The sequence below is a fragment of the Papio anubis genome, chromosome 1 (assembly GCF_008728515.1).
Source record: "Papio anubis isolate 15944 chromosome 1, Panubis1.0, whole genome shotgun sequence".
In the NCBI taxonomy this organism is placed as follows: Eukaryota; Metazoa; Chordata; class Mammalia; order Primates; family Cercopithecidae; genus Papio; species Papio anubis.
In genome coordinates, this window is record NC_044976.1 from 42,446,369 (window position 1) to 42,468,716 (window position 22,348).

At 55.6% G+C, this 22,348-nt stretch overlaps 3 protein-coding genes across 9 annotated transcripts; all 3 read left to right on the forward strand.

Annotated features, from left to right (window-relative positions):
* Nucleotides 1-609: 609 nt before the first annotated feature.
* Nucleotides 610-4,381, forward strand: DPH2 (diphthamide biosynthesis 2). Of its 4 annotated transcripts, none has more exons than XM_003891754.5 (6): nt 610-1,331; nt 1,605-1,717; nt 1,975-2,198; nt 2,395-3,078; nt 3,165-3,341; nt 3,422-4,381. In XM_003891754.5, exons 1-6 carry the CDS (start codon nt 1,185-1,187, stop codon nt 3,544-3,546), a joined length of 1,470 nt encoding a protein of 489 aa, XP_003891803.2. In that variant the 5' UTR covers nt 610-1,184; the 3' UTR covers nt 3,547-4,381. The 4 variants fall into 4 exon arrangements, with proteins under 4 accessions (XP_003891803.2, XP_009205180.2, XP_017816265.2 ...); XM_009206916.4 differs by having other exon boundaries at nt 611-1,331; nt 1,915-2,198; XM_017960776.3 differs by having other exon boundaries at nt 611-1,331; nt 2,088-2,198.
* Nucleotides 4,382-5,413: 1,032 nt separating this feature from the next.
* On the forward strand, nt 5,414-9,367 carry ATP6V0B (ATPase H+ transporting V0 subunit b). 4 transcript variants are annotated; one of them, XM_003891752.5, is made up of 8 exons: nt 5,414-6,117; nt 6,866-6,914; nt 7,160-7,243; nt 7,372-7,449; nt 7,659-7,728; nt 7,842-7,893; nt 8,095-8,285; nt 9,056-9,367. In XM_003891752.5, exons 1-8 carry the CDS (start codon nt 6,051-6,053, stop codon nt 9,080-9,082), a joined length of 618 nt encoding a protein of 205 aa, XP_003891801.1. In that variant the 5' UTR covers nt 5,414-6,050; the 3' UTR covers nt 9,083-9,367. The 4 variants fall into 4 exon arrangements, with proteins under 4 accessions (XP_003891801.1, XP_021796350.1, XP_021796335.1 ...); XM_009206933.2 differs by lacking the exon at nt 5,414-6,117 and adding an exon at nt 6,161-6,612; XM_021940658.2 differs by lacking the exon at nt 6,866-6,914.
* Nucleotides 9,368-10,907: 1,540 nt separating this feature from the next.
* On the forward strand, nt 10,908-22,275 carry B4GALT2 (beta-1,4-galactosyltransferase 2). The gene is made up of 6 exons (XM_031667859.1): nt 10,908-12,481; nt 12,690-12,925; nt 15,889-16,079; nt 16,302-16,424; nt 16,539-16,643; nt 21,403-22,275. Exons 1-6 carry the CDS (start codon nt 12,172-12,174, stop codon nt 21,551-21,553), a joined length of 1,116 nt encoding a protein of 371 aa, XP_031523719.1. The 5' UTR covers nt 10,908-12,171; the 3' UTR covers nt 21,554-22,275.
* The last annotated feature ends 73 nt before the right edge of the window (nt 22,276-22,348 follow it).

Sequence of the window (22,348 nt, forward strand, 5' to 3'; positions counted from 1 at the left end):
CAGCTCACTGCAAGCTCCGCCTCCCGGGTTCACGCCATTCTCCGGCCTCAGCCTCCCGAGTAGCTGGGACTACAGGCGCCCGCCACCTCGCCCGGCTAGTTTTTTGTATTTCTTAATAGAGACGGGGTTTCACCCTGTTAGCCAGGATGGTCTCGATCTTCTGACCTCGTGATCCGCCCATCTCGGCCTCCCAAAGTGCTGGGATTACAGGCTTGAGCCACCGCGCCCGGCCAACAATCTTATTAAGAGGTACTATTGTCACAACTCCCCATTCTTCAGATAAGGAAATGGGCATAGAGACATTCCTAAGATACTCAGCAGCAAGTGACCAAGCACAATATTCAAACCCGAGCTGGTCGGCACCAAGTTTAAAGTTATGCAGTGTAGCCGGACACGGTGGCTCAAGTCTGTAATCTCAGCATTTTGGGAGGCTGAGGTGAGTGGATTGCTTGAGTTTAGGAGTTGGTGACCAGTCTGAGCAACGTGGCAAAAACCTGTCTCTACAAAAAATACAAAACTAAGCTGGATGTGGTGGCGCGCGCCTGTAGCCCCAACTACTCAAGAGGCTGAGGTGGGAGGATGGCTTCAGCCCAGAAAGTAAAGGTTGTGGAGATTGCGCCACTGCACTCCAGTCCGAGCAACATAGCGAGACCTTGTCAAAAATAAAAGAATGAATGAATGAAAGAATTATGCAGTGATACTGCCCAGAGGATAGCGTGCACGTGAAATGCTTAACAGTGAAGTTGGTGCTCCTGATGGCCGCGGGTGGGCTGAACCGGACTCCCAGCGCCCAAAAGGAGCGCCAGGGGAACTACAATGCCCACAAGGCTCCGCGCCTTCCTCAATGCACTTCCGGCTGGCCTGGGACTCAGGCAGAACATTGGTTCTCTGTGCGGGGCTTGGTGGCGAGGATTGGAGGGCGGGAGCTGTGCTGATTTAGGACTGGCAAAATCGCTATCAGCCCCGCCTCTAAAACCCGGAAGTAACCTCCCCGGTAGTCCCACGTGTAGCGGGGAAACAGGAGTTCGGATGGCTGAAGGGGATGCCCACCGGCCGAAGGCCGACTGTGATTTCCCTACCCCCACAAGGCGATTTTGATCCCCTGAGTGCTGCTCCTGAGGACTCAGACCCCGAAGCTGTCCCAGGAAGGTCCCCGCTGCATCCCACAACCCAAGCTGTGCCTCATGGAGTCGATGTTTAGCAGCCCTGCCGAGGCGGCGCTGCAGCGAGAGGCGGGGGTGCCAGGACTGCTCACTCCTCTCCCGGACCTGGACCGAGTGTACGAGCTGGAGCGAGTCGCTGGATTTATCCGCGACCTGGGGTGTGAACGAGTAAGGACAGACTTAGGGAAGGGTGGCTCGCCTCTGTGGGGATGGGTCTCCCAGAGGATCCGGATCTTGGGGGATTTTGTGAGGGCGAGAGGGTGGGGGAATCAGTCTGTCCGCAGCGCGTTGACCATCCCTCCCTTCCACCTACTACGTGGGGCAGAGTGCACCTCTGGGACCGGGGGCTTTGAAGGTTGAGTGGGAGCTCCTGGAATATTGCTTTAAAGAAGCCCTCGGTGGGAGAGAGGCTGTCCCTGACTCCATGGTTTATGCTTATAGGTTGCCTTGCAGTTCCCTGACCAGCTATTGGGAGATGCTGTGGCTGTGGCTGCACGACTGGAGGAGACGACAGGGTCAAAGATGTTCATTCTGGGGGACACAGCCTACGGCAGGTGTGAACTTGGCCTTAGGTGGGCCAGGCCTGGGGATCCGGGGCTCATGGGGTTTTACATCTATGACAGTGTTTGCCTTCAATGGTGGTGTTTCTCCTTGATGATAATGGTAATGACTCCCCTCCTGATGCTAGCTCCCTTCATTGACAATGTCTTCCTTTAATGAAACCATTTTATCCACTGACCACATTTTCCAGTGATGACAGCAACTCGCTTCCAGAAGAAAACCCGTTTCACTGATGCTATCTCCCCTGCAGCTGCTGCATGGATGTGCTGGGTGCTGAGCAAGCTGGAGCTCAGGCTCTCATACATTTTGGCCCTGCCTGCTTAAGCCCCCCAGCCCGCCCACTGCCCGTCGCCTTCGTCCTAGGTCAACGTTCTGTGGCCTTGGAGCTCTGCGTCAAGGCCTTTGAGGCCCAGAACCCAGACCCCAAAGCGCCTGTGGCGCTGCTGAGTGAGCCGGCCTGTGCCCATGCCCTGGGTAAGGGGTTTTGCCTGTGTATGCACAAAGGGTGGGCTGACTGCTTTCTGCCTTAATTTCCCCATTTCCGTATACATCCATAGAACTCTTGATATGGGCTTGGCCCCAGCCTACTGGGTCATATTTAGTCTCCTGGGGATGAGGGAGCTCCTGCTTTGCCAGGCTCCAACATCAACACTACTTCCTTCTCTTCCAGAGGCTTTGGCTACTCTCCTGCGCCCACGGTACCTGGACCTGCTAGTCTCCAGCCCAGCTTTTCCCCTGCCAGTGGGTTCCCTGAGTCCAGAGCCTAAGCCCCTGGAGCGTTTTGGGCGCTACTTCTCTCTTGCCCCAGGGAGGCGTCTAGAAGAGTATGGTGCCTTCTACGTGGGGGGCTCTGAGGCCAGCCCTGACCCAGACCTTGACCCCGACCTGAGTCGGCTGCTTTTGGGGTGGGCACCAGGTCGACCCTTCTTCTCCTGCTGCCCAGATACAGGGAAGACTCAGGATGAGGGTGCCCGGGCTGGACGGCTAAGGGCACGAAGACGATATCTGGTAGAGAGGGCCAGAGATGCCCACGTTGTAGGGCTGCTGGCAGGCACACTGGGTGTAGCTCAACACCGTGAGGCACTGGCCCACTTGCGGAACCTGACTCAGGCTGCCGGCAAGCGTAGCTATGTGTTGGCCCTGGGGCGGCCCACCCCCGCCAAGCTTGCCAACTTCCCTGAGGTGGATGTCTTTGTGCTATTAGCCTGTCCTCTGGGTGCCCTAGCCCCCCAGCTTTCTGGTAGCTTCTTCCGGCCTATACTGGCACCATGTGAGCTGGAAGCTGCCTGCAACCCTGCCTGGCCACCTCCAGGCCTGGCTCCCCACCTCACACATTATGCAGACTTATTGCCTGGTGAGTAGTGGGGCATTGCCTAAGCTGGAAACCTGGGGCACGGAGTCAGGGGGTGAGTATGGATTTTCTTTCCTCCTCCCTTTCAGGCTCTCCCTTCCACGTGCCTCTCCCACCACCTGAGTCAGAGCTGTGGGAAACCCCAGATGTGTCACTCATTACTGGAGATCTCCGACCCCCACCTGCCTGGAAGTCATCAAATGATTCTGGAAGCTTGGCCCTGACCCCACGGCCCCGGCTGGAACTGGCTGAGAGCAGTCCTGCAGGTAAATGTACAAGTCTCCACTCTCAGCTGAACTCTTTCTCCAGATGCAGTGCACTCAGACTGAGCCCCCTCCCTCTACAGCCTCGTTCCTTAGTTCCCGGAGCTGGCAAGGGCTGGAGCCCCGCCTGGGTCAGACGCCAGTGACAGAAGCTGTGAGTGGAAGACGAGGGATTGCCATCGCCTATGAGGATGAGGGAAGTGGCTGATACCGTGTGGGGCCGGAGACATAGATGGACTTATGAATGGCTGCTAGGACCTTTAGTGTTCCCTGCACCAACCTCCCATCCCCCTGCCAAGATCCTTGAAGGACCCTGGAAGGAGGGAGAGCAGGCAGCCTTCACTGAGGATAGGATCCATCTCTGATCTGTCCTGGCACTGGCACAAGCTAAGCATATGCCCAGTAAATGCTTGTTGTTTGGCTGATGGAATAAAGGGCTTAGGGACTTCCCTGAGGCCTCTGGACCCATCTGTCTTCCTGGGGGCAGCCCAGGACCTGTGGCCAATCCCAGTTCCTGGTCTCCAGTTGAGGGTCTGTCCTTGTCAAAAGGCAGGTGCTAGACAGTCTAGACCACGGTTTCTCAAACTCATACCTGACATTTGGGGCCAGATAATTGTGTGTTGTGGGGCCTGTCCGGTGTATGGTAGGGTGCTTAGCAGCATCCCTGGCTTCTGCCCACTAGACATCAGAAGCACTTCCCCAATTGTGACAACTAAAAATATCTCCAGACATTGGCAAATGTTCTCTGTGGGGGCAAAATTGCCCTCAGTTGAGAACCACTGGTCGAGCTGGACCTGCACTGTCCAGTACAGTAGCCACTAAATACATGTGGCTAAACTTAAATTTAAGTTAATTAAGATTAAAAGCTCAGTTTCTCAGTCACATTAGTCATTCAAGTGTTCAGACAGCCACATGAGGGGACAGTGCAGCTACAGAATAATGCCATCATGGCAGAAAGTTCTGTTTGTTGGACAGTGTTAGTCTATACTGACTCTTATTTCTCAGGGAGATCACAGCAACCTGAATAAACCAGATACCTTTTCTCTTTGTTTCTTTTTAATTCATGAAATACTATAGGTCCTGCACAGGTCCTGGGATGTAGATGTTAACTGTATTTAACCAGATTCCTTTCCAGTGTACTTGGAAAGAGAGTTAAATATGCAGTCAGCATACAGTGAAACAGCCCTATCTGGGAGGAGGGAAGTCCCAGGGACAGCTGGATCCCACAGGAGACACCTGACAAGGACTGAGAGTAGGCTTCCCAGAGGGCATAACACCTAAGCTAGATCTTTTGGAGGAAAAAAATAATTGTCAGGAGAAGAAGAGTGAAAAAGACATTTGGGCTTAAACACAGGCATGAACCAACATGGCGGGTACTTCAAGCAAGTGGGGTTGCTGGGCCCTAAGGGTGGAGAGGGGTGAAATGAAAAGACTTGCCTCTTCTTCCCCACATTTGTTGAGAATCCTGTCATGGAGGGATTGTCTAGGGTATTGAAGGTGAACAAAGGAGATGTGGTCCCTACCTTCAGGGAATGCCTAGTCTAATGGTGGAGGTAGAGCTGTAAGCTGACAGGGTAACCCGGACAAAGTGGGCATCAATCGTGTTCTACAAATATGTACTGAGGACACACTCTGTGCCAGGTACTGGAAATACACCAGTGAGTGACACAAAAGACATGGTGCTTACATTCTTCCAGGGGGAGATGGACAAATAAAAGACTTGGTATGCCAAATGGTGATCAGTAAGTACCGTGAGAAATGTAAAGCTGGGAAGCAGAGGAGCGTTTAAGGGGGGTGGAATATTACACAGAATGGTCAGAGAAGGCCTTTTCAAGAAGGTGAGCAAAAACTGAAAGGAAGTTACAGGATGAGCCGCATGGATAGTTAGGAGAAGCAGAGGGAGCAAGTGCAAGGGCAGTGACGTGGGAATGTGGCTGGGACGTTCAAGCAAATAGCAAGGAGGGCAGTGCAGGCAAAAGAGAGAGTGGCGGAGTATTAGAAGGTGAAGTCAGCTGAGGGGCGTGGGGAGCCTAGCAGGCCATTGTGAGGACTTTGGCTTTTCTCCTGAATGAAATGGGAGCTATCAGGGCATTAAGACAGGGGAGTGACATCTTACTGAAGCTTAATAAGCATTATCAGGACATCGTGGGAGCCCAGCAAACGCGCTTCCCTGCCACTGGGTTAGGGAAGGCTTGACGGAAGGACGATTTCGGAGGACGGCAGGTGTTAGCCAGGCAGCGGAACGACAGCCAACAGGCGCGCTGGGCGGAGAGACGCTTTGAGCAAGGTGAGGCAGAGGGCACGCGCGGCGCCACCCGCCACTGGCTATGACGCACGACGGCTAGAGAGGACGCCTTAGGGGCCCACGAGCAGGCTAGAGAATAAAACAGGGCTGGCAGGGCGAGGTGGAGAGACTCGAAAAGGACCGGCCAGATGTCGAAGTTCCTAGTAAGGAGGGCGCCCGAGCCTCCGCCGAGACGCGTGACTACAATTACCACAATCCCCAGCGCCTGCGGTTCCGGCGTCGCCTTGTTTTAGACGGGCGGCGGCGCTGCGCGGGGACCGGCGTGGGGTCACGTGGTGCCGGCGCGTCACGTGGGGGAGTCAGGTGACGCTGCGGGGCGGGCGGACAGACTGCGGGGCGGACGGTGGACGCTGGGACGCGTTTGTAACTCCGGCCCCACGGTTCCGACCCCCGCCGCCGTCGCCGCCATGACGGGGCTAGCGCTGCTCTACTCCGGGGTCTTCGTGGCCTTCTGGGCCTGCGCGCTGGCCGTGGGTGAGGCCGGGTCCTGGCGGGCGGGGGCAGCATCGCGGCCGAGCTGGCCGGGCCAGAACCCACCGGGGAAGTGGCCTGCGGGGAATACTGGCCCCCCGCGCGCTCTGCACCCCGGGCTTTTTGGACTGGCGCCTGCGAGGGCCTCTGACCCCGACAGAGGAGACCCGGATCTCTAGCTACTTGAGGAGGGGCGCGGGTGCGGGCGGGTAGGGGCCGCGAGGGCAGCACTCTCCCTTCCTGCCACTATCGCTGTCTCCCCCCGCCCCCACGTCTCACTGCCGTCCCCCTTTTCTTGCTCTGACCGGCCTGCTTGGTCACAAGCCGGCTGCTCCGGTTCCTCTTTTCCCGGTCGCTTTGCCCTCCCCCACTCACAGCTTGTTGGGTAAACAGCGGAACGGACTGGACCGGCGGGATCTGGCGGGGCCTGGCTGGAGCGCTTGCTCCCTCGGTCCCGCCTCGGATTCAGGCTTGCGGGTGGCGATCCTGCCTGCACAGGTGCTTGGTCTGGGAGGTGGTTTTAGCAAGGGAGTGGCAGAAAATGGAGGCCTAAGCACAGGAATCTGTCTAAATAGCTGTATTGTCACCTGAGGGCAGCCTGAGGACGCCCCCTCAGGCAACCTGAGGACGCCCCTTCAGGGAGGTGGTCCTTCAGCTCGGCGCGGCCCTTCAGTTCGGCAGCTACTTTAGGTTGAGGAACTTATCTCTACAGAGCATCCCGTAACCCCCTTTTTTTTCCTCATTGCTGCAGGAATCTGCTACACCATTTTTGATTTGGGCTTCCGCTTTGATGTGGCATGGTAAGGGAGGGCAGGGGCAGGATTCCCCTTGAAGCTTCTTCCCTGCAGCCTCTCCTCTTTTCTCTGGTCTGAGTCCCTCTCGAGCCACACCACCGCCTGCCTGGGACATGGACCTTTGGGAAATATGCAGTCAGTTGTTGCATGCAGAAGTGGTGGGGGGGTTGAAGGGGGGTTGGGGGGCCAAGATTTTGTGCTCTACTTCCCTGCTAGGGCTGAATTGCTTTCTTCTCTTGCCTCCACAACAGGTTCCTGACGGAGACTTCGCCCTTCATGTGGTCCAACCTGGGCATTGGCCTAGCTATCTCCCTGTCTGTGGTTGGGGCAGCCTGGTGAGTACTGGTGTGGTGGGACTGGGGGCAGGGGCTGAGTCATGGCAGGTGGTGTCACTGGGGTCTTAGTCATGCTGAGGGCAGTGACAGCTTGGGCTCTGCTCATCAGTTTTTTATTCTTCCACCAGGGGTATCTATATTACTGGCTCTTCCATCATTGGTGGAGGAGTGAAGGCCCCCAGGATCAAGACCAAGAACCTGGTCAGGTAAGTGTCAGGGCCCTCGGACTTTTGTCAGAACTAGCTGTGTTGGCGCTGCCTGTGTGTGTGATCTGACATACTGTTTCTGACAAGCCGCCTTGTGGATGGGATGTTAGCGGCGAAAGGTTACTGGGGACTTACTGGGCAGGAAGGATGGTTTCTTTCTCATTTCTTTCTCCTTTCCACTCCTTACTCCTAACCTCTACCACTACCAGCATCATCTTCTGTGAGGCTGTGGCCATCTACGGCATCATCATGGCAATTGTCATTAGCAACATGGCTGAGGTACGGAAGGCCAGGGTGGTGGCGGGAATCCATTCCGGTGTGTTCTACACATTGCTTAGAGATTGGATGGGGTGCATCAGGGTGGTTTCTGATTACTTTTCTTCTTCCCTCAGCCTTTCAGTGCCACGGACCCCAAGGCCATTGGCCATCGGAACTACCATGCAGGTGGGTGGATGGGTGTATGAATGCAAAATGCTGGGATTTCATGCCTGCTTCTACTCTCTCCCCTCCCAGCTTAGACCCCCATTTTGATATTCTCTCACCTGCTTTTTCTGCTTTGCAGAGTGGGGATGGGGATTGGCCCCATTGGCCCATATCTCCCCCATTCCTGGCTTAGCCTCACTGCACCCCTCTCTATCCTCCCAGGCTACTCCATGTTTGGGGCTGGCCTCACCGTAGGCCTGTCTAACCTCTTCTGTGGAGTCTGCGTGGGCATCGTGGGCAGTGGGGCTGCCCTGGCCGATGCTCAGAACCCCAGCCTCTTTGTAAAGATTCTCATCGTGGAGATCTTTGGCAGTGCCATTGGCCTCTTTGGGGTCATCGTCGCAATTCTTCAGGTGATGAATCCCCTTGGGGAGCCTCTGTGTCCTTGTCCCCAACCTAGCCTTACCCTCCTTCTGGAGAAGCTGAAGTGCTCTCCTTCTCTACCTATAACTATAGATTCCCCCAAACAGCTTCCACCTCCTCATTTCCATCTTCTGGTTTTCTCCTGCAGGGGCTATTTTTGTCTCTGATTTGGTATCACTGACAACAGCCCTGTTTTGTTTTTCCCCCTTTCTAATGCTTTGTATCTGTGTAGCTCTCACTTAGTCTCTCCCTCTTTCTGTTCTCTCATTTTATCTGCCATGCTCTTCGTGCCTCCAGTCTGTATTCGTGATCTAGACTAGGATGGAATTTTGTCTGTCTATATCAGTCTATCATGGTGTGTTTGACTGCCTCTCGGAGCTATGTGTATTTCTCTGTGACATGCCTGTCAGTAGGACAGCATTGTCTAAATTGTGTGTGTCTAGTCTGTCTGACAGTGTGTGAGTTTGTGACTAAGGATCAGCCTGAGGGTCTGAGTGTGACTGTGGGTGCTTGACTGGGTTGACTCTTAGTGACTAGCTTTATCCATATGCCTCCTCTCTCCATCTGTCCCACAGCGTAACTCTGTGGTTGTCTGTCCCTGTCTGTCTGCCTTGTCTGTCACAGTGTGTCCATCCTGGTTAGTCATAAATCTCTTGTGGTCTGTCCATCCAACCATGTGCTAGGTCTCATTTTCTGTCATTTGTCACTGCCTTACTTATTCCTCTGTCCCTGCCTGATTTTTCCTGTTCTTCTTTTGCAGACCTCCAGAGTGAAGATGGGTGACTAGATGATATGTGTGGGTGGGGCCGTGCCTCACTCTTATTTATTGATGGTTTTCCTGGGACAGCTGGAGCTGTGTCCCTTAGCCTTTCAGAGGCTTGGTGGTCAGGGCCCTCCCTGCACTCACCTCTCGCTGCGTGTTGATTTGGAGGCACTGCAGTCCAGGCCGGCTCTCAGTGCCGGGAGCAGGCTGCTGCTGATGACTCTGCAGCTGTACACCTGTGTCCCCCACCTCCACCCTCAACCCATCTTCCTAGTGTTTGTGAAATAAACTTGGTATTTGTCTGGGTCAGTGCAGCTTCTGTTGCCCTCTTGCGCCACCGTTCACAGAGGAAGGGTAAAAAGGCCTTTACAAGCCTCATGCCAATCCCTTGTCAGCTTTCTGACTGCACACTTCTGATCTGCACAGAGCTTGCTCCTAGGTGGGGAGGCAAGGGTGCTGGGTGGAGGACTCTGTGGCCCCCAAACAGACTTGTTTGGGGATGAGGGAGTGTGCAGATATGGGCCCCTGGGTGTGTTTGTGCCTGTGGTCCTTCTAGGCCCGTTTGCTCAGGGCTCTGACCACCATGCCCCAATTGTCTAACAACATCTACTTACCTGGCTGTACTTTCGGGGACCATCATCTCCGTCCCTGTGAGGCCTGGAGCCCAGGCAGTGGTCTCTGCCTTCAGTGGTGGTCCTGTCCCAATAGCAGCCCCTCCCAGAAACCTGTACTCTGATCCTTGTTCCTAGGGCCCCCAGCTCCTCCCACCCCTGTCCAATCTCTTTTTCTCCTTCCGTGACCCTGTTTCCTGTTACCCTAGTACCCCCAGCCACCTCCAGCCCGCCTTTTGAGGAGGTCCCTGCCCCTCCTCTGTGGCGACCTTGGTCTTGGTCGTTAGGTTGACCGATCCCTAATCCCCCAGCCTGAGTCTACCCAACCTCCAGGTCCCTTCACGAGGTTCAGCCTTGATGTCAATCCTTGCTCCTTCAAGAGCCTCGACTGGTCTGCCCCGCTCATGATCCGATCTAAGCCCCGCCCGCTGGACCAGCCCCAGAGCCCATTTCCTCCTCGCTCCCGGGGTCCCGTGCCTGGAGCGCCCAGGCTCCGCCAGCAGGCGGGCTCATGGCAGCGCGCAGCAGGTCGACGTGCTGGGAGACGGGGCGCGAGAGCACGCGCGCGCGCCTGACGCAGGCCAGACCTGCCCTCGGGCGCCGCCGGCGCGGGAGAGGGCGGCGACACTGTGTTCTGGCAGGTCCTCCAGGATCCAAATGGGTCACCCGGCTGCCGCCTGTTATGCCCTGCCCCAGGGCGGGCTCAATCCATATTTTGCCCCTGACATTGGCGGCAGCGGCAGCAGCAGGGAGGCGACCAGGGGCCGCGGAAGTGGCATGCCCCGACCGGGCGGCGGAGGCGGCGGGGAGACCGGAGCCATAAGTGGAACCGTCAGCAGCCACGCCAGGCCAGATTCTACCCAGCCAGACGGCGTCCCTGCTGAGCCCAGGCCAGGTGAGAGAAGGGCTGCGCATGGCCCCACCGGGGCCCAGTTCCAGACCCAGCCCGCAGAAACGTGCCCAGACACGGCCCAGATCCCAACCCAGGGCCGGTGGAGGCTGCCCGGCGTGGACTATTGGCTGCCTGCCCACCCGGCACCCCCTCACCGGGTTCCCCTCGCCCGCGTCAACCGGCCTCCCTCATTGTCTCATCGCCCCATCTCAGCACGGGAGGCGATTCACTCCCCACGTTTCCCTTGGCCTTTGCCTCGTCCCCTGCCCTCCACCCACTCCCCCTGCCCCCAGGCTGCATACCTACCCGGTCTGTGCGGCCTGCCCCTCCCCGGGTGCCACGTGTTCAGCCTGCCAGCCCCGCCCAAACGCACCCCTCAGCCTGGCCACCAGCCTGACCCAGAACCCCTGCGCTGGAGGGAGAGTGGGAATGTCTGCACGTGGGTCTGGATGTGAGCTGCCTGGGAGCCTGGATGTATGGCTGTGGAAGTCCAGGAGCAGTGGCTTTGTTTGTGAGTGTGGGACTTCGTGTGTTACTGTCACCCGGGTGTGTCTGTGACTGTAGTTCTCTGTGTGTCTGAGTGTGGGTGACTAGCTGGGGCCAGGGTGTCCCTGTGATTCTGTGTGCCTGTGAGACTCGCCCTGCTCCCTGAAGCACTGCCAGAAGTGGCTGCTGCTCTCTTGGAACCACAGCTGGAGCCGTCGCCCAGGCAAGACCCCTTCCTGCCATGCCCAGTGCTGTGCCCGTCTCCAGGCCCAAGCATCCCGTTCCGGGAATCAGAACCAGCTGTGCTGGACAGGGCCCAGAGCCTTGGTCCCAGTCCCAAGGGGCTGGCTTTGAGGTCTTAAGCGAGGGGTGTCCCCTGCCCCGCCCCATATTTTGACGTTTTGCTCCAGTGGGAAGGGATTCTGTAAACATCCAGTCTGTATTTGGGCCCCCCGGATGCTGAGGGCAACTTCCCAGCCTGGTCCCAGTTGGCCTGGCCTGGGATCTGAATGACCAAACCACTTCCCACCATGGCTCCTGGAAGGACTAAATGCAGTCATGAGTATAAGGTGCTCCTCCATGGTACGTGCACAGTATTCCGTCTCTTCCCTCTTCCCAAAGCCATGAGTTCTGGGTTAAGGATGCTGCCCTGTGGGGTGTCTGTTCTCAGAGGCACCAGGGCACACGGGGGTCTATAGGTAAACATGTTTCCATGCTTAGGTACAAACCAGTGTGGTCAGAGTTCACATGTCTGTGTTCCTGGGAATGCGTGAGTGTGTGTGTAGAGTTGTGCAATTAGGGTGAGTGCCTGAGTGTGTGTGTCAGTGAGGTGGAGGAAGGTAATTGTATGTGGCTTAGTAGTGGGGTATGCTTGAGGATGTGAGTATTGAGTTGCCGGGAACTGTGCCTGGGTGTCTGCAGGTAAGTCCGTGAGTCTGTGAGCGGGAAAGGGTATGAGCAGGTCAGTGTGAGGTGTGGCCCGCGACTGTGGGCAGCTGGGTGGGAAGTAGGTGGGCAGCCTTGCTTGTCCTGCCCTGACCTGCTGGATCTGTTTCCCTCCCACCTTGCTCAGGCCGGCAGCCGGATGCCCGGGCCCACTGGGCGGGCCAGCGGCCGCCTGCGGGATGAGCAGACTGCTGGGGGGGACGCTGGAGCGCGTCTGCAAGGCTGTGCTCCTTCTCTGCCTGCTGCACTTCCTCGTGGCCGTCATCCTCTACTTTGACGTCTACGCCCAGCACCTGGCCTTCTTCAGCCGCTTCAGTGCCCGAGGACCTGCCCGTGCTCTCCACCCAGCTGCCAGCAGCAGCAGCAGCAGCAACTGCTCCCGGCCCAACGCCACCGCCTCTAGCTCCGGGCTCCCTGAGGTCCCCAGTGCCCGGCCCGGTCCCACGGCTCCTATGCTGCCACCCTGTCCTGACTCGCCACCTGGTCTTGGTGAGCCTGGAGGGTAGGGCCTACCTGTGGGGAAACAGTGTTTTATTGATTTGACTAGAGAAATGGCATCCGGACCCATGGGGGTGCCAAGGGTCCAGGTCTGTTGTAAGAGGGCTATTCTTGGGGTTCCCTAGCCCACCCCCAGGCTGAGGGTGGGGGCTGGTATCTGTGGATTCTGGCCTGATTCCTGACACTGTCCTGCCTGCAGTGGGCAGACTGCTGATCGAGTTCACCTCACCCATGCCCCTGGAGCGGGTGCAGAGGGAGAACCCAGGCGTGCTCATGGGTGGCCGATACACACCGCCCGACTGCACCCCAGCCCAGACGGTGGCGGTCATCATCCCCTTTAGACACCGGGAACACCACCTGCGCTACTGGCTCCACTATCTACACCCCATCTTGAGGCGGCAGCGGCTGCGCTACGGTGTCTATGTCATCAACCAGGTGCCCATGTGGGGGCCCATGTGCCTGTTGGTGTATATGTGGGTTGGGGCATTTGTGGGTCCTTGTCTGCCCATGGCCATGTGGATATGTGGATGTACCTGGGCATGGGTAGTCTGTGTTTGTCAGTGTGCACAGGAATGTGTGCACACAGTGTGTGCATGTGAATGTTGGCATGCACACTGGCAGGGGTGTGTATGGTCTCAGAAGGGGTTGAGCCCCACTCTCTAGCCTTGGCAGGCCTCACCCCATGGTGGTGCAGGCCTAGGGTATGCTGTAGGAGGAGGTGTTGAGGGCCCTGAGGAGAGGGAGTTAGACCCTGAAAGAAAGGTGAAGCCTGCAGAACCCTTTGGGGTAGGTGCCAGCCACAGCTGAGGCCAGGGCACTCAGCTCAGCATCTTAAGGCTTTTGGTGGGCCTGGCTAGGACTGGCCACTGGGTCCCAGAAGGGACTTCTGATGCAGGTCGCCCCCACCCCCCGACCACAGAGACCTCCTAGTCTTGGACTTGGGTCCCTCCTGTATGATGGGGTGCAAGTGGAGGTGGAGCAGGGGGCCGTGGGAGCACAGAGGGCCCTGGCCCAGCCCTGGGGTTGGGAAGCAGTTGCTGAGATGGGTCTTGAGAGATGAACAGGCATCAGGGTCTAGAGAAGCCAGTATTCTAGGCAGAGGGACCTGGAGGATGCAGGCCCAGTGAGAGAACTGGCCTTGTGTTCACCATTTATTGGCTGAGGTGTGGACTGTATGTCCAGCATGTGGGCTGGGTAGCAAAGATGAGGCTGGAGGAGTTGGAGGTCAAACTGAGAAGTGTCTTGGGAGGCATGCTGGCAGTAAGTCCAGCGCAAAGGTGGCAGGGCACTATGTAAGGTTGTAAGGGGAGAGTGACTTGCGTGTTTGCCTTGTAGAAAGGTTGCTCTGGTTGCATATGGAGCATGGATGGAAAGGGGAGATTAGAGGCAGGGTGGCCCGTCTGGAAGAGAGGACAATGCCTAGGAGAGAGGCGGTGACCCTGCGGATGAGTGGGGCGGGAGTCTCGGGGAAGAAGTGGGGATGTTGCGCAAGTAGTGGAGAGTTAGAAAAGAGCGACGTCAGGACAGCGCAAGGGTTTCCGCCTCAGCTGTTGGCTGTGGGGATGGCTGTGCCTGTGAGTGAGATGGGGACACAGGAGCTGGGCCAGTTCTGGGGGAGTGTGACTCTGAATCCTTTCTTGCGTGTGATGAGTTTGAGTGCCTGTGGGAAGTACATGTTTAGCAGGCAGTTAGACAAATGAGTCTGGACCCAGAAGGGAGGTCTGCAGTGGAGAGAGGGATCTGGGAGCACCAGCATGTAGACGGTCTGGTCCCTAAAACCAACAACGTCTGACCTGCCAGGTAGCAAGGGGCATGAGAGGAGGAAGCCAGCACTTCAGGGATGGAGGGAGAAAGAGGCCACTACAGAGGCTGAGAGGCTTGGCCAGAAGGGCCGGAGGAGACCTAGGGGAGTGTGGGATCCCGGAAACCCAGCAGTCAGTGTCAGGAAGGAGACATGGCAGCTGCATGGGCACTGTGGGGGTGTGAGGAGGGATGTGGACCAAAACTCGTCCAGTGGATTTAGCAACAAGGTGGGCCCAGCGAGAGCCATTTCAGGGGCATGGTGGGGGCGGAAGCAGATTGCAGTGGGTTGAAGAAGGAATCGGATTTGACGAAATGGAAGTAACCAATTAGAGACAACTCTTTAAAAAAAAAATTCCTGCTGAGAAGGGAAGGCAAAAGGTAGGATGGTGGCTGGAGGGAGGTTTGTTTTTTCAGATGGGAGAGGATTGAGCATGTTTATGAGCCATGTGGGAGAGACACAGGGCTCCTGGCTGGTGAGAGGTCAGGAGGAGTGCTGATGAGCTGGGAGGAAAGTGACGGTCTCTCCAAGGGTGGGGAAAGAGGAGGTGCAGGAGAGGGAGGGAAGAGAGCCGGCGGGGTTGGGCAGGTCAGGGTTCCAGAGGGGAGCAGCTCCCACCTCCTCCGGCAGTGGCTTTGCTGGTGGAGAGGAGGGCCTTTCTCTCCACTCATTCCAGAAAGGCCACTCACCGGCCCCTCTCCAGGAACCTTTCTGGCTCTAGCCTGGAGGCTGTGGGTTGGGGCAGGGGCTCAGGGGTCAGCTCCTCCCATTGAATGCTCCCTGCTAGTCCAGAGTTTGGTGCTTAGGCCTGCATGGCCAGGACTCCTGCAGCCCCAATTCTCAGGGGACCCCAGACTCACTGGGCTGTGACTGCTTGTAGGCCCTCTGCTTGTCATTTTGTTGGAGAGAGAAGTGAATCTAGCCCAGACGTGTCCTGGTCTCAGAGGCTGCCCAGGCAGCTGGATGCAGCTCCAGGGAGCCTGAGGCTCCTGGTGCAGTCCCCATGGCTCCTGCATCTTAGACACTGGTCATTTGGGGCATTCGTTGTTTGTCTCACTGCATGACTCTATACACAGCAGGAGTGGGACCAGGGCTGGCCATCTCCAGAATCCCCACTAGCACAAAGGAGAGAGAGCCACAGGGCGTGTTTGAATGAGCGAATGAGATGAGAACTCCACCCATCGTTGTCATTGGGTATTGGCATAAAGGAAGCCCACGGGAAGGAGGGAATAAGTGTACTGGGGTGGGGAAGTTTGGTCAGGGGAGCCGCTCCAGCCCTGAGTGTGACAAGCACTGGTACTGCTAACCCCAAGGCCTGGAGGCAAGGAAGAGTCTGGCATGTTCCGGGGCTGCTGAGGGATGTTGTGTGTCTGGGCCTCAGGATATGAGGGCAGTGGCCAGAGAGGAGGTTGGAGCCACATATGAAAGGCCTTTGCAGGCCAGATCCCGGTCGAGAAGCTGGACTAGATCTTGAGAGTCTGGAGGAGCCAGGCAGCGAGGGGGCTGGTAAATCCCCAGAGACTGCTCTGGAGAGTGGCAAAGGGCAGGTGCTTGCTGGTCACAGGCCCAGAGCTGACCTGCTCCTCCCCTCACCCAGCATGGTGAGGACACCTTCAACCGGGCCAAGCTGCTCAACGTGGGCTTCCTAGAGGCGCTGAAGGAGGATGCCACCTATGACTGCTTCATCTTCAGCGATGTGGACCTGGTCCCCATGGATGACCGCAACCTATACCGCTGCGGCGACCAACCCCGCCACTTTGCCATTGCCATGGACAAGTTTGGCTTCCGGTGAGGGCTGTCTTCTCAACTAGACCCAGCCCTCCTGCCGCCACCAGACACAGACCCACTTCCAGCCCCAGGGCCCCGCTTGCTCCTGGCCCCAGCCCAGACCCCACTGGCGAGGCTGGATCCTCCCTGGACCCCATTGGACATTCCCCCCAACCCAGTCTCTGGTTCTTCCCCTGGAGTCTCCTTGGGACCCTTACTGACACCTGACTTCCCATGCCACAGGCTGCCCTATGCTGGCTACTTTGGAGGTGTGTCAGGCCTGAGTAAGGCTCAGTTTCTGAGAATCAATGGCTTCCCCAACGAGTACTGGGGCTGGGGTGGCGAGGATGATGACATCTTCAACCGGTGAGTAAGCACGGGGTGGGGAATAGGCTGGGTGGGTGGGGGGTGAGGTACAGACTGGGTGGGGTTCCTTGCCCTTCCTGGGGCCTGTTCCAGTCTGTCCATCCCTATCCTCAGGATCTCCCTCACTGGGATGAAGATCTCTCGCCCAGACATCCGAATCGGCCGCTACCGCATGATCAAGCACGACCGTGACAAGCATAACGAACCCAACCCTCAGAGGTGACCCCAGCACCCCTCACCCTTACTCCCCAGAGGTGACCCCAGCACCCTCACCCCTTACTCCCCAGAGGTAACCCCAGCACCCTCACCCCTTACTCCCCAGAGGCAACTTCCCAATATCCCCAGCTCTTAACCCCAAGTTGCCCAATGCCTGACCCCCCAGTGGGGGATCTCCAAGCATCTTTGACTCCAAAGAGGTGACTCCCAGTGCCACTGATTCCCTGAGGTGATCCAAGGCCCTTGAGTCCTAGAGGTGACTGCTGGTACCCCTGATCGTTGTCCCCCACCCCCAGCCCAGCCTCAGCCCAATATCACTTACCCCTGGCCCGATTCCTAGAGGTGACTAGAATTTAATGTCAAGGCCTAAATAGTAATTGAGTAGATTGCATTCCTGTTGGTGCCCTCGCAGACCTCACTTGTGCACCTGTGGGATCCCTGCTGGGACAGATAGGACAAGAGCCAGTGGGTGCTGGGCACAGCTCCTGTGGACCCGACAAAGGGGACCTGAGCAGGATGGGAAGGGGGTGTGGAAACACAATGCCCACCCCTCTGAAATTGAAGGAGGTGGGTGTATCTCTTAGGAGGTAGCCACATTTGGTATCAGGCTGGCTGGGAGAAGGGCCTAAAGGGTGTGTGAAATGTAAACAAGGGCTTCCTGGGCTTCTTGAGGCTGCTCTGTGACTTGTGCTAAACTTTCTGGGGATGGGAGACCCAGAGTAGTCATACCCAATCTGTGCTTTTCCTTACAAAGTTCATTCTAGGCAGGGAAATAGTTATGGAAACAGGCAGTTATAGCACAAGGTGATCAAGGCAAGGTGTTCTCTTGGCAGAAGAGGGATTGGTGATGGAAGGCTTCCTGGAGGAGGCGATGGTAAACTGGAGTTTGAAATAGTTACTCATTTAACAAAGATTTGCCTCACGCCTACCTTGGGCACAGTGTTACATTCCCCAGGCTAATAGAGGAAACCAGCCTGGATAAGGGGAATCATATCCGGAAGAGTCTGGAATGTGAACGTGTATGATACATGCCGAGAGTCTGAAGCTATTTGGTTTTAAGATCTCTGAAGGCTGATAGTGACAGTGGGGCGGAGAGAAAGTCAGGTCTGGATGTTAGGGGTTTTTCTTCTGTTGCCCTTTCACCATGTAAGTGTCAGGGGTCTTGAATACCAGATGGGAGTTTAACTTTTGTCCCAGAGGACTGGGGAGTCATGGAAGAACCTGAAGCAGGGAGAGGCGGGGCGGGGTTTGTGTTTGGAAGGCACACTGTTTGAGCTTTAGCAAGGCGAAAGCCTGGCATAGCCGCTGGGTGGAGCAGGAGAGACAGTCAGCCCGGCCTGAAGGAATCTAAGGAGTCCAAGGGAGCATGGTGGGACAGGGTCTGGGGATGGAGATGCCGTGTCTCCAGCTTGAGCAGGAGGGTTTTTCTACTCTGAACACGGGGTAGGAGTGGGGGAGGTGGTTTGTAGCCCTGGTGTGGGGTTGGTGCCTCGGAGAAGCATGAGGCACTGGGGAGTGCAGGGAGCTGATGAAAAAGCAGTTCTGATGAAAACTGGTCAGCAGGAAACGGGTAAGAGACCAAGAGAAGAGGGGCTTCAGGGCATCTGGGGGAGGAGTGGAGCTCCACAGTACACACCAGGAGCCTTGGTCCTGTTTCAGGAGTAGCCTGCCTGGGTGCCACCATCAATTACACATGTCTGGCTTGGTTGTAGAGGCGGCAAGATAGCAAGAAGTTTCTGGCTTAAAGAACTCTGTGAATGTTGGGTTCACAGATTGGGTATGACTACTCTGAGTCTCCCACCCCCAGAAAGTTTAGCACAAGTCACAGAGCAGCGTCAGGAAGCTCTTGTTTACATTTCACAAACCCTGTAGGCCCTTCTCCCAGCCAGCCTGATACCAAATTCAGAGTTCACAAACTCTGCGAACTCTCTCTACGTAGTTGCTGTTGCCTAAAATCCGGGAGTTCTGGATGATTCTTTTCCTCACCCTACATATCCAAATCCATCAGCAAGCTGTATCACTGCCACCCCTAAAACATTTGAGTCCATTTGCTTTCCCCCTTTACTACCTTTACCCTAGTTCAACCTCTGGGATACTGCCTGGACTACTGCAGTGGCCTCTAACTGGTTTCCCTGTTTATGGCTTGCCCCCCAAACTGGGTTAAACACTTCTTAGAGCCTTTACACATTTCATTCTGTGAGAATGAAAATATGAACTGCTCACTCTGACTTAGAGCCCTGCCCTTGCACAGTGTGATTGAACCTTCAGGCTAATATTCTGCTTTTCCAGGTGTCCCATTCAGGTTTAGCCACTCAGCTGTGCAAAATCTTCCCAATTTAGGGTCAGCATGTGCTGTGACCTCTGCCTGGAGTGCTCTGTTCCTGCCCTCAGCTCAATGTCACATATGCCCTCTTGTCTCTCTTAGCACTCCGATGTTTTCTCTGTTACCTGCCTCCCCTAGAGAAGCCAACTTGCCCTGAGGGGAAGGACCCCACCTGTCATGGCTATGGCGGTAGCCTTGGTGCTTAGAGCACAGCCTGGCACGTGGTGGTGCTCAATAAATAGCTGGCGAAAGAGTCACTAAAGAATGAGGAACAGAGAAAATGGCACAGGCATGGGGAGTAAAAATGATGCATCTGGTTGCGCTTGAGATGCCTGTAGGATGCCTGGTCTCAGGCATAGAAAGGTCTGAGCTGACCTCACACTGGCTTGTGCCTGTAATCCCAGCACTTTGGGAGGCCAAGGCAGGCAGATCACTTGAGGTCAGGAGTTCGAGACCAGCCTGGCCAACATAGTGAAACCTTGTCTCTACTAAAAATACAAAAAAAAAAAAAAAAAAGACTGGGCACGGTAGCTCATGCCTGTAATCCCTGCACTTTGGGAGGCCAATGTGGGCAGATCACCTGAAGTCAGTAGTTTGAGACCAGTCTGGCCAAAATGGTGAACCCCATCTTTACTAAAAATACCAAAAAAATTAGCTGGGCATGGTGGCGAGCAACTGTAATCCCACCTACTCTGGAGACTGAGGCAGGAGGTTGAGAGGCAACCTCTTGAACCCAGGAGGCAGAGGTTGCAGTGAGCTGAGATCGCACCACTGCACTCCCATCCTAGGCAACAGAGCAAGACTCCATCTCAAAAAACCAAACCAAAACAAAAAGCCGGACCTGGTGGTGTGCACCTGTTGTCTCAGCTACTCAGGAGGCTGAGGCAGGAGAATCGCTTGAACCCAAGAGGCAGAGGTTGCAGTGAGCTGAGATTGCGCCACTGTACTCCAGCGTGGGCAACAGAGCAAGACTCTGTCTTTAAAAAAAAAAAAAAGTTTGAGCTGAGAGATTTGTGAGGGTGTCAGACTTCTGTTTTCTGACTGAAGCAGGTGAGATCTCTGTTTTGAGGGCCAATGCAAGAGCAGAAGGGCTCCTGCCAAGTCAACCCTGGAAGGAGCCAGGATGGCTTAAGCTTAGGCCACAGAGATCCCATACTGGGTTTGGTGGTGGTAACTTAAAAATCACTAGATCAGTTGGATGAGGTGGCTCACACCTATAATCCCAGCACTTTGGGAGGTCAAGGCGGGCGGGTCATCTGAGGTTAGGAGTTTGAGACCAGCCTGACCAACATGGTGAAACCCCATCTCTACTAAAAATACAAAAATTAGCTGGGTGCAGTGGCAGGCATCTGTAATGCCAGCTACTCGGAAGGCTGAGGCAGGAGAATTGCTTGAACCTGGGAGGCGGAGGTTGCAGTGAGCTGAGATGGCGCCATTGCACTCTGTCTCAAAAAAACAAACAAATAAACAAAAAAAATCACTATATCAAATTTGAAAAGGAGACTTTATTTCTCCTTTATAAAGGGTTACAACCTGCAGGCTGGCCATCCCACTGGCTAGGAAGCAGAGCCTCCAGCCAAAGCCTTAACAGGCACTTCGAGGGAGGGAGGAGTGAGATAGGAATTTTAGTTGAATGGATTGGTCAATAGGTTATTGGAGGAGCTATGAATATTCATGGAGGGGGTCCTGACATATGCATATTGAACAAACATGCATGTTATATATCATCCATGTTCACTTTGGGGTGGAGACAATATTTAAATGTATTGCAGTTAGGCCCTATACCTCAAAAAGACAAAAGTACTCAAGTGTGCAGCCTCTGTAAACTGGCTAGAACCAGTTCACAGCCAATGGTCTTATCAGGAGAAAGTTACTGAAATCAGTCTCTTGTCCCACCAAAGCTATGGTTATGGCTTGTGGAACAGGGGCGTAGGGGTCAGCATCTGGCAGTGGGTGAGCTGCAAATTTTTTTCTATTATTTTTAGCTTTAATAAATTACCACATTATGCAAATTGTTTTAATATTGGTTATCTCAAGTCCAGTACTTGTTTATCTGCTACAGAAAAAGAAAATCCTTGCGGCAGTTAGAGCATAGTCTCTTCTTTAAGTGCAGGGGTGCATGACTTAACCCTTGCCTGGCTGGCCTTAGATCCTATTTATAATTAGGTATCTTATTGACACAGAATGCATTCTGTCAGTCTTGTGATCTCTGCTTTGACGTTAATCCTGGTCATTTGTTGTGTCTAAACTGCAAAAGGGAGTGGGTATAACAAGGCATGTTTGACGTCCCTTCCCATCATGGCTGGAAACCCTGTTTTTAAGGTTTCTCTGGGGTCCCCTTGGCCAAAAGGGGGTCCATTTAGTTGATTGGGGGGTGTAGGATTTTATTTGTAGTTTACAGTTGTTAGCCCTGATACAGACCATTTCCATCCTATCTAGGTTTACCAAGATTCAAAACACGAAGCTGACCATGAAGCGGGACGGCATTGGGTCAGTGCGGTACCAGGTCTTGGAGGTGTCTCGGCAACCACTCTTCACCAATATCACAGTGGACATTGGGCGGCCCCCGTCGTGGCCCCCTCGGGGCTGACACTAATGGACAGAGGCTCTCGGTGCCGAGGATTGCCTGCCAGAGGACTGACCACAGCCTGGCTGGCAGCTGCTCTGTGGAGGACCTCCAGGACTGAGACTGTGGGCTTTGTTTTCCGAGGGTCTTCAATAGGCCCCCTAGCTATACCCGGAAGTTTCAGAACCCACTTTGGGGGCCTCCTGCCTGGGCAGGCTCTTCACAAGTGTGGCCCTCTTTGGAGTCAACCCTCCTTCCTGACCCCCTCCCCCTAGCCCAGCCCCAGTCACTGTCAGGGTCGGGCCAGCCCCTGCACTGCCTCGCGGAGTGGCCTGGGCTAGGTCACTCCACCTCTCTGTGCCTCAGTTTCCCCCCTTGAGTCCCCTAGGGCCTGGAAGGGTGGGAGGTATGTCTAGGGGGCAGTGTCTCTTCCAGGGGGAATTCTCAGCTCTTGGGAACCCCCTTGCTCCCAGGGGAGGGGAAACCTTTTTCATTCAACATTGTAGGGGGCAAGCTTTGGTGCGCCCCCTGCTGAGGAGCTGCCCCAGGAGGGGACCAGAGGGGATGCTGTGTCGCTGCCTGGGATCTTGGGGTTGGCCTTTGCATGGGAGGCAGGTGGGGCTTGGATCAGTAAGTCTGGTTCCCGCCTCCCTGTCTGAGAGAGGAGGCAGGAGCCCCAGGGCCGGCTCGTGTTTGTACATTGCACAGAAACTTGTGTGGGTGCTTTAGTAAAAAACGTGAATGGAGCAGCTCCCTTGTCTGGGGGTGGGGGTCGGGTCCCTGAACATGGTTACCCTGAGTGTGTTGTGGTGGAAGGGC